This window comes from Pholis gunnellus (genome assembly GCF_910591455.1).
Source record: "Pholis gunnellus genome assembly, chromosome: 14".
NCBI lineage: Eukaryota > Metazoa > Chordata > Actinopteri > Perciformes > Pholidae > Pholis > Pholis gunnellus.
In genome coordinates, this window is record NC_136541.1 from 1148138 (window position 1) to 1158903 (window position 10766).

General features: G+C 41.4%; 1 protein-coding gene across 2 annotated transcripts; it reads left to right on the plus strand.

Moving 5' to 3' along the window:
- Window positions 1-1140: 1140 nt before the first annotated feature.
- tmem71 (transmembrane protein 71) lies at window positions 1141-10245 on the plus strand. Of its 2 annotated transcripts, XM_079172637.1 has the most exons (11): window positions 1141-1277; window positions 2898-2984; window positions 3156-3204; window positions 3766-3808; window positions 3948-4157; window positions 4661-4914; window positions 5400-5591; window positions 5686-5752; window positions 5948-6009; window positions 6314-6363; window positions 6498-10245. In XM_079172637.1, exons 3-11 carry the CDS (start codon window positions 3174-3176, stop codon window positions 6519-6521), a joined length of 933 nt encoding a protein of 310 aa, XP_079028763.1. In that variant the 5' UTR covers window positions 1141-1277; window positions 2898-2984; window positions 3156-3173; the 3' UTR covers window positions 6522-10245. The 2 variants fall into 2 exon arrangements, with proteins under 2 accessions (XP_079028763.1, XP_079028764.1); XM_079172638.1 differs by lacking the exon at window positions 1141-1277 and having other exon boundaries at window positions 2857-2984.
- The last annotated feature ends 521 nt before the right edge of the window (window positions 10246-10766 follow it).

Consider the following 10766-nt stretch of genomic DNA (forward strand, 5'->3'; position numbering starts at 1 on the left):
TGTTATGCCCCCAACTTTGGCGGCTCTCGGTACCAGAGGAGGTTAGCATTTACTGTCGACAAAATGCACTTATCGAGAGCGCATACAATGCATGTATACATGTTATATACCACATTAAAAAACAAGGTCTGGGCAACAATATCATGCAAGCCATCTTTACACACTCCAAACACAATTCTACACAACTAATGTATTCAACTAGAAGATTTACCACAATATCACGTATTTAGCGCCATGAGTCCGCGAGCTACATACTCCGGACAAAGCTAAAGGCTAACACGGACAACAAATACATCAGAAAGCAAGAGAATATGACACAGACTCCAGAGATATCTTCAGAATCTCTATAGAAATGAATACGTGTTACTTTGTGTAAACAGACAACACGTAACAGACACTACAAGACCAACAAGTTAAAGGATGTTTGTGTGGATTTTGGGGGAAGTCTCATTCCATCAGCTGTTCAAAGCTCCACCTATCAGGTCAGGCTTTCACCGGAAGTTACGGTATTCCCCCTTTCAAAATAAAAGTGTGACGCAATCAGGATGCAACATACAGAAAAAAGGTGAGTCATGAACAATTATAATACACACATTAAATTAAATTGATATTCATTCATGTTTCCTGTTGAGCGAGATGATGACAGAGGCTTCGACATTCATACTAGTGGAGAAACGTACTTTCACACATATATTCCTCTGTTGTATTTCTACACAACTGTGTTTTATGTTGTTTTGTTTTTCAGTTTTTAATTAATAATTCAATGTGTCCCTAAAGGGAAAGACGTTAGACAGAGAAACAGACAAAAGATTTAAAAAAACTCAAAGCACACAAAAACATGATAGAAGATATGAAATGAATTCATGCAGTCAAATACATTACACAGCCAAACACACACACGTGGATGAAAACCTCCATGACAGTAATAATGATACATCTTGGAACCACTAATAATTCAAACAATGTTTCGTATCGATCCTTTTGAAAATGTTACAACTCACGTCATGCTTTTACTCTGAAAGCCCTGGCCGGAACCTGTATTGCTTGGTGTTTTATTTTCGCAGCTGGTTGGTGTTTCCTGTTTGTGGGCGAGGCTCGGTGTCAGCTGCGGAGCATCCAGGCTGCAGAGCTGCTGTTTGAGGACAACATTCAAGGTTTAACTACAAAATATATGAAAAGAAGAAGAAGAGGATAACAAGTCTGATCCCTCGGTGTGAAGAAGAGTCGGGGGTTTTCTTCACTTCCGGCAGAGAAACCTGGAGGAAAAGTAGTGAAAGGTGAGTTCAGTTCCGTTATTTCTTTGTCTGGATCTCCTAAAAAAACAATCTGATTAAATCAAGTCGACTTTAAGTCACAGAAGTGATGAGATTTCTCGTAAATACACATTTTAGTTTCACTTATTTGGTCATAAATTATAAAATGACTTCCTTCCGATTTTGTGACACCGACATATATACGTAATGATGGATTATTTCAGGAATGTTGCAGCTATAAATAGCCATAATAATAATATACTATACATCCTATAATAATATCACTGCGGCACCAAAGCAGCCTTACAGGTGAGAACAATTCATTTAATAATAATAGTGTTTAAAGTGAAGCTCTGTGTGTACTGTGATGGTCTGTCTCTAGTGTGTGTGTGTGTGTGTGTGTGTGTGTGTGTCTGGAATGGTTCGGTCCATCTCCTGGTTTCCTGTGACGCGTTTTCCTCCAACATCAGCAGCTCCAGCAGACTGCTGCTGCTGCAAAGGATGCTGGGAAACCCGGGGTGGGAAGGGTCCACTGTGACAGATATAGGGGGGGGGGGGGGGGTTATATTATATTATTATAGATACAAAACAAATATCTCTCCCTCTTTATATATATATATATATATATATATATATATATATATATATATATATATATATATATATATATATATATATATATATATATGAATAAAATATCTTAACTTAATCTTAAATAGATTTTTTTCTTGATCTCTGTAGATTAATCATCTAAAAAGTAGTTTTTTTTCTCTGTATTGTGTTGTATGAGATTATTCCATAAACGCGAACATCCTTTAAATCTGTATCTTTGTTTAATGATACACTCTGAAGGTCACACATGTAGAAATGATAAAGATAAAGATATGACCAAGCTGCACGTTAAAAACTCAAAGGTCAGCGTGTAGAAATACAGAACGTGCAGCAGTTTAATACATATTGAAAGAGGAAGTGTGTGTGTGTGTGTGTGTGTGTGTGTGTGCAGAATAACCTTTGAACCTTTATCTCTAAGAAGTGTAGAGAAGCAGAACAAATAGAAAGTCAAGCATGAAGTCATTACATGTACTTAGTTACATTCCACCACTGGACTCTTTCAGGTCTCTTGAGTTATATCACACAAGGAGCTTTTGTCAGTTGAAACACACACACACACACACACACACACACACACACACACACACACACACACACACACACACCCTTTATTCCCTGTAACACAGAGAGTCTCTGTTTGCAGCCCACTAACAGGCTCTGACCCAGTTCATCTTTTATTCAGCAGAACAACAGAAGTGTGTCAAACCTCAGAGCGTCCCGTCCTCAGACAGAGAACACGTCGTGTGTTTCATTCACTTCACATTTAATGAATTTCTTTCTCTCTCATTCACCTTTTAAGCTGATGTTCATCACAGTGAAGTGAGCGTAGCCGTGAGGTTCTCTCCTCTAGACTCCTCAAGTCGAGGTAGAAGATCGGGCACAAAAACCATCATTCTTTCCATCTTCATCTCTTCTCCTCGACTTCTCCTCCGCAGTCAGAGCCGCTGAGCTGCTGTCGGCAGACGAGGAGTTAACAGGAAACATGAGCTCAGACTCACAGCTCCTCTTGTTTTTCTTCTCATTGTTTCCCAGACTGCTGCTGCTGCTGCTGCAGGATGTGAGAGAACCAACGACACCAAGTCACCAACAACTAAACGCCACAACTCCACCGAGTCACAGGTACGGTAGAGATAAATAGAGCGTTTCCTCTTCCACAAGATAATGTGCTGCTGCATGTTCCTCACTGCTGGTGTCTTGATGTCTTCATGTCTCCATGTCTCCATGTCTCCATGTCTTCATGTCTCCATGTCTTCATGTCTTGATGTCTTGATGTCTTCATGTCTTTCACAGGTCGACAGAAAGACAAACATGGCTCTGTTCTTCTCCGGAGCTGTTACAAGTACGTCATCAACTGCATGAACATCACACACACACACACACACACACACACACACACACACACACACACACACACACACACACACACACACACACACACACACACACAATACACACACACACACACACACACACACACACACACACACTTTTTTTAACGTAAAGACTTTCACTCAAGGTCCACTTACTAGCTTCTGCTGAGCTTTCACCTGTATCATGGTCTTCATCATCACGGAGGCAAAGAAAACAAGCTCTGAACTTCCACACTCATGAGATATTAAAGTTACACTGAACTCCTATCTGCTCTGAAACTGTTCTTACGTTTAGTTATCTTGAAGACGTCCCAACAATGAGCTCTCTGTCCGTCACATTCCTGCAGAGCGTCTCATCAGCGTCTCACTCAAAGACTACGTTAAGCGGTTTCCCAGGACGCCCTCAGGAATGTCTGCAGCTCTTCAAACTGATAAAAGTCTCGTGGTCTTTAATTAGAAACGCAGCTCAGAACAAACGTGTGTGGAGTTTATGTTTAACCTGCTTCTATGTTCTGTGATCTGTGTTTCAGGCTCACCAATCAAACGGAGGTTGCGGGCCAATCACTGTCGGAGGTAAAACGGTTTCTTCTTGTATTTTCACTTATTTACTGATCTAGTAAATAGTTTTAGGCGTCGCGGGCAGAACTCATGGTGATATCTATTAGTTCATCTATTGGTCAATTCAAAGTGTCTGTCATTTAACCTCCCTCAGCCTGGACGCCTCACTCCTCTCCCCCGACTCCTCCTACGTCTGCTACCCGTCCGCGGGCGGCGGCGAGCCGTGCTGCTGCCGCCGCTCGCCGCGCCTCCTCACCAACGGCTACTACAGCGTGACCGAGGACAGCTTCTCCTGGGACGACCACGGCAACGTGTTGCTGACTCCCTGCGAGGCCAGCGTGTCCTACAAGGAGAACCTCGTCCGGTGAGAGCGGCTCCCCTAAAATCTACTCACAGTTCAAGTTGACACAGTCCAAAAGGAACCGTCCAAACAGGCAGGGCGGTTTATTGACATGTTGTTTGATGCTTTTATTTTGAAATCTCTCTAATCTCTTTAATAGATTTAGTTAAGTAGATGTTCTAACTGAACTCTGATAAAAGAGACAAAGATCTTCTGAACAACAGCTGAAGAAGAAGAGAAGAAATCAGAAGTCATTGGTCAAAGAAACAGGAAGCTTAGATTTAAACAGGACCAGCTTCCTGTTTCTGTGTCAACGAGTTTCACAATAAAAGCTGGAGTTAACTCTATCAAAGCTCTTCTTCAGTAGAAACAGAAGGTTGGTCTAGAGTTACTGTTGGAACATCAGCTGATATTTAAGGAACTTAACGGTGAGGATCATGAGAAAGGAGTCCAACAGCAGAAGAAGAAGCACCGTTAATATCAGATGAGTCACAACAACCGTTTTCTGTTTCTTCTTCTTCTCTCAGGGTTTTCCGGCGCAGGCGGCGGCCTCGCCGCTCTCTGGCTCGCCTGCTGAGCGACGTGACGGAGAGCTGCCAGTCCTGGCTGGACGAAAAAGTCTTCAGAGGCGTGTTCGGGACGTGGCAGAACCAAAACCAGGACCGGGACCAAGACCGGGACCGGGACTGGGCCGGCCAGGAAGGCCCGGCCTCGTTGGACGAGTCAACCTGGTCTGGATTTAACAGCACCGAGCTGGACGACAGCCGCAGCTTCACTTACGGTGGGTAACGGAGGGAGGAGCCCCAAGATGAGTCACAAAGTGATTAAACCATTTTGACCGTCGCCATCTTGGTTTTTGAAACCAGAAGTCACAAAAGAGGGTGAATCTAAGTACAACTGAGCGCTGAATGAGACATTTACATGCTACCTAAATGTTACAATTAACTTTAATTGCCCTAAAGCATCCCCTGCTTTATGGTCTGTGTGACTCTAAATGGACCATCATTTACTAAATGAACATCATGCTGTATTGAAGAAGACTTGAAACTAGAGATTGAGACCATAAACTCATGTTTACAATGTTTACTGAGGTAATAAATCAAGAGAGAAGTAGAGTCATTTTCTCATAGACTTCTATACAACCAGAGGAGTCGCCCCCTGGTGGACATTAGAGAGAATGCAGGTTTAACACACTTTAATGGCTTCACTTTTCAGAACCGGTGTTACTGAAAATACATATCTATAAATACTTTTCTTCTCTTTCAGACCACACCGAGATCCCGCCCCCTCCTGACAAAGTGGCCCCGCCCCCGAAGCTGCTCATCCGGGAGGAGATTTGTTCCGAGATCTGTCACTCAAAGGAGCGGTTCACCCAGTCGCTGGGCGGCCTCTCTGAAGTCCCGCCTCCCTCGCCGTACTACACCAACAGCTGCTGTCAGGCCTCACCTGAGCACGCAGGTGAGCGACGCTCTGAATATCAGCTTTAGTCAGAACTTGTTGTTTTAGTGGTGACATCACAGAGGATGACTGTTTGTTTGTATTTGTGTTTCAGGGTTAACGATGAAGGCTCTTCTTCTTTTCATCTTCACCATCTTCATCTTCACTGCTCTATACTCGGGGTAAAACTTCTTATTTATTCACTTTTTCAGTTTGGTTCATACCATCTTTAGGGAACAATGACTTTTAACATCTCCACCAAATTACGTGTAAATAAACTGAAGTATTTAGCGACCGAAAGAAGGTGATTGACTTCAACGTTGTTTAACGCCTGACGGTCGATGCGTCTGAACTGAAGTTCTGTGGTTTTCCTGCAGGTGTCTTTTGTGGAGCGCGACCGTCTCATCGACCGCGTTCTCGGTGATCGCGGCGTTTATGTGTAAGTATCACGAATAGAATTAGAGTGAAACGAGACCGTGGAGGTCAAACGTTAAGAGGAATTATTCTCCGATTGTGACGGAGAGAAAATGTGTTCTGCGTGTATTTTGGATCCTTCTCGATGAATTATTGTTTACCCGACGTCTCGTGTGTCGCGATGCTCTGAATGCTCGTTTCAGAGACTTTCAGGGGAAATTAAAACAGATTTTAACTTCTCAAACACAGAATCTTTCATTTCAGGAAGTTTCTCTCGTTCTCTTGTTATCTTTGTGTTAAAACGTCTCTCTTGATTCCGTCTCTTTCAGTCCTGACGAAGTCGGGGCCGATGGGCGAGTGGAGGAAGGCGAAGACGGAGGTGAGTCCAAACTCCTGTTTTTCTTTAATTCTGTCGACCGGCAGCTAAGAAACAACAACAACAACAACGACAACAACAACAACAACAACGACAACGACGACAGCTTCTCATGATTCTGTTTGTGTTTTTTACAGGACATCACATCAAGAAACGAGTAAAAGAAGCGTCAGGAGACAGTTTCCAAAGTCTGCAGCGTGAGACTGGAAGCGTGACAGAGAAGTGTCTGCAGGGACTCAGTAGAAGTATTCCACGTTTGTTTTACGAGCTGTTTGCATGCACAGTACTTAAAGAGCTACACCGAGCTCCGGAACACGTTTGACAGCAAAAGAAACAGTTTGATGACTGCAGATGAAAAAACCTTTTTGAATGTAAAACCGACGAGAAGCGTCGAACACGAGGGCTGAAGTTTTATAAACGGTTTGAAATTCAAATTAAATCCTTAGCGAAAAACTCCCGGAATGCTAGCGTGCTAGCGTGCTAGCGTGCCGACGCATCCATCGAGGTTAAACCTCAAACTGAGGCTCTTTTCTCTCGTGTGTTAACTTTTCACTAAAACCATGTTGGGATTTTCCCGGAGTATAAAAAGTATGAAAATCAGACGATGTGCTTGCTGTTAAAATGCTGACGGAGCTCATTAACATGGTGACACGCGCTCCTGTAGTTTAGCTATAAAAACATTTAAAAAGTCTCAAATATAAAACATCTAAATGTACCTGATGTTTTTGTTAAATAATGTAAAAGTATATTCTATTGTTGATAGTTGAACTTGGCTTTTTTGAGCTGTCCAAAGTGACCAAACGACAGACTGAACTCGTCTGGAGAACAAATTCAGGTCCAACAGCAGCGTCGCTGTGACGCCCCGCTTATTTTCAAAATAAGAGCTGTGACAATAAGTTGTTGCCACAGGAAGATAAATGCCATTTCTTCCCCCTGAGGAATCTGAATGAAGAGTTTTATTCCAAAATTAAACAAGAACACAGTAACTGTACAGTGAAGCTGCAATAGCTCCGGTTTTATTGTGAAAATCTGAACTGTGGCTTCCTGGATAGAGCTGTAACGCACATGGTGTCTTTAAACGGCATCATAAGAAGGAGGCGTTGAGTTTGTTGACGTCACCTGATTGACACGTCGGTGGGCGGGGCCAAGGACTGTTGTTTCTACGGCGTGTCATAGTCCTTCCTCATTTAGATGAACTAATACTGAGAGTTAAAACGAATCGAATGTTTAGCTTGAATAAACTTTAATAAAAAGTCCAGTTCCAGCAGCTTTAGAGCAGCAGGTAACGAGCCTCATGACATCATGACATCATCTCATTCAGGTAGAGAGTTCTGTTCTCTGCAGCACTTTGGAGTAAAACTCTTCATCTGTTAATTAAGTGCCTTTTATATCAGCCAGCAGCGCAGACAGAATAATAATAATAGTACAGGGACGCGTTTGATTTCTCCTGCAGGGTGCAGCAGACGGGTGGAGTTTACTGCGTTTGGAGAGAAACTTCTAATATATTTGGCTGCTAACACGTTGTTACTGTGAGGACGAATATAAAGCAGATTACACTGTTTCAAAAACAATGCTGGTGGAATATTTAACACGTTTAAAGCCACAGGTCCTGGAAACATCCAACTTTAAAGGAGAGTTTTCATGTCTTTTGAAAAACAATTACCTTTTTGTGAAAGTTGGTGTTGAGATGGATATTAATCTCATGTCTGTGGAGCTAGAGTCAGGACGTGCTTAGCTTAGCTTAGCTTAGCTTAGCTTAGCTTAGCATTGAGAGAGTGTGTTGGTTAAACTGATGCTCCCTCCACACTCCTCCCTTATCGTCCAAAGCAAACGTAACCCACGACAAAATTCAGTTTCCTCTGAGAAACGTAATTCGTAACGCATTTTTAATGTCTGGGCATTAAAAGACGTACAAACTCCGGTGTGAGTCGGGTCTGCTTCCACGTGAGGGTTGATGCTTCTTCAGGCATAGTTCACTCTTATTTTGAAACAGGGATTAAACTTTAAAGAAACTAAACATGTTGCTGTGATCGCTCTGACTCCTGTCGGAGGAAAAGAGAAATCGATGTTTGCATCAGGAAAAAGAAGCGTGGCTCAGAAATGCTAAAGAAAAACAAGACCTGTATGGCTTTATAAGGTGTTCCACTTTATAAAGTTTTATTCTTTTCAATCATGTTTGGGCCTCAAACTAAGCCAAGACTTTTAGAAAAGCTGAAGCAGGAAGAGATGAGCTGTGCTTCTGATTCACAAATCAACTCTTTCTGAGTGTAAATGTTTTTAACGTGTGTTTTTGTGAACTGAAGTTTGTTTTATCCAGATCGTCTGATTGGATCAAGCAAACATAAATTAGTTGTGATAATCATGCCACGTTCATGTCATGTAGGAATCACCGTGATTACCAGTTTGTGAGTTAAAGGACTCGCCGAGTGAAGCCGACGCTTCACGTGTTAAAGCTGCATTCTCTCTAATGTCCACCAGGGGGCGACTCCTCTGGTTGTATAGAAGTCTATGAGAAAATGACTCTACTTCTCTCTTGATTTATTACCTCAGTAAACATTGTAAACATGAGTTTATGGTCTCAATCTCTAGTTTCAAGTCTTCTTCAATACAGCATGATGTTCATTTAGTAAATGATGGTCCATTTAGAGTCACACAGACCATAAAGCAGGGGATGCTTATCTGACGTGAACGTGGCATCACAATGTGTAACATGAAGGGTTAACGTCGGGAAAATCAACTGATTCCATTGAAAACAGTTGACTTTGCTGCAGAACTTCGCTCCCTTTTGAAACGTCTCTTTCTGTGTGAATCAGGAGTTTCTGAATCGTCTGTTTTTTTATTCACTCAAAGTGCCAAATGTGTGGACGATTCAGGAATTGAAGGGAAGAAAATCAATATATATATTACTAATATTTGTAATACTCTGCACGACTTATTACTTTGCATTTAAAGCTGCACTTGTCTGTAGTTAGTAGATCACACCGTGTAACGTGAGCGGTCCTGAACTCTGAGCTCTAAGAAGCGTTTTTAGCCTCTTTCAGCTCCGGGTTTTGGTTTAATGGCTGAAGATAGGAGCCACATATTGGTCAGTGGAGCTAAAAGAGCGTGAATATTGGACTTCTATTCATCGCGTGGACACAAGCGATCATGTTGCTGGATGTGTGAATAACATGCAGGTTATTCTGCCCCCTGGTGGCCAGAAACATGCAGCTTTAAATGAAGTCGAGTGAGGATCACGTTTTGACAGTTTTCTTTATGTATAATAGACATTTATGAGATGTTGTGAAATATTAAGTTTTCTGCAAATGACGGAAAGTTTCTGTTGTGAAAACACATTTAATATGAATTTTCTTGAATGAATCAAACCTTTAGATAAGCTCTTATTTGTGAAGTAATGCAGCTACAGCACACACACACACGCACACACATATATATATATATATATATATATATATGTATATGTATATTTCTTTTATTGACTGCACTTGTTTCCAACGATGTAAATCTGATCCTCTGGTTGTATCTCTTTATTTGTTCCACTGTAGATTTTGTTTTATTAAAGTCTGAAAACTGTAGAAAAACTGTAACTTTAAACGACGCCTCGAGTAGATTTAATTTTGAAATTGTGACGTGAAGAAGATCGTTGGCCTCGTGAACAAATGATGTATGAATCAATGGCAAACGTCCTTTTTCTCACAGTGTTAAATCACTAAATTGTCTAAATTCACAAACTGTGTTCAGTGCTTTGGATGATGACTCCTCCCCCTTTTCGGCCTGTTGGTGGCGCTGCGTTTCAAGATCAATTTTTTTACAGTATTTTGCAAAGTGTTTTGTTTCATGTGAAGTCAAAATGAATATTTATCATCCAATAAATCATTAAATATAAAGACAAACTGTGTATTTCTGTGTTTCTGTAGCTTGTTGTATTTGTATGTAAAAGGTCTGTACGGTCCTGATGCTGTAGGATAAATGTACATGTAGAGTACATGAGGACAGTGAGTGTGAGAAGGTCATGAACATTATGGGATGCCTGACTGGATGGTCCTCTGATGACGGGTGCTTGGCATTATGGAGTCAGATAGTTTCACCCACAATTCATAGCAATGTGACGTTAAACACAGTTACCAGTAGAACATAATAATAAAGGTAAACAAAGAGGATTTACATCTACTCTGAAACATTAAGGATTAAAGGTGGAACATAAAAACATGAAATCAGGATAATTATTTATTTATTCATTCAACATTTAATTTTTGTTATTGAAGCTGTTTCGACAATCACGTCTCGTCTCGTGAGGAAAAGAGTCAGGAACACGTTCAAATCAGAGAGGAAAAGAAACACCAAATAAACACTGATACCACGTGATGTCACGCTCATATTTACACCATCAAGCCCTTTCCAAGGCT

Coding starts and splice junctions, on each gene's coding strand:
- tmem71 (XM_079172637.1), top strand. CDS start 3,174: ATGGCTCTGTTCTTCTCCGGAGCTGTTACAA. Junction 3,809..3,947: donor CGGGCCAATCACTGTCGGAG/GTAAAACGGTTT, acceptor AACCTCCCTCAG/CCTGGACGCCTCACTCCTCT. Junction 6,010..6,313: donor GGTGATCGCGGCGTTTATGT/GTAAGTATCACG, acceptor CGTCTCTTTCAG/TCCTGACGAAGTCGGGGCCG.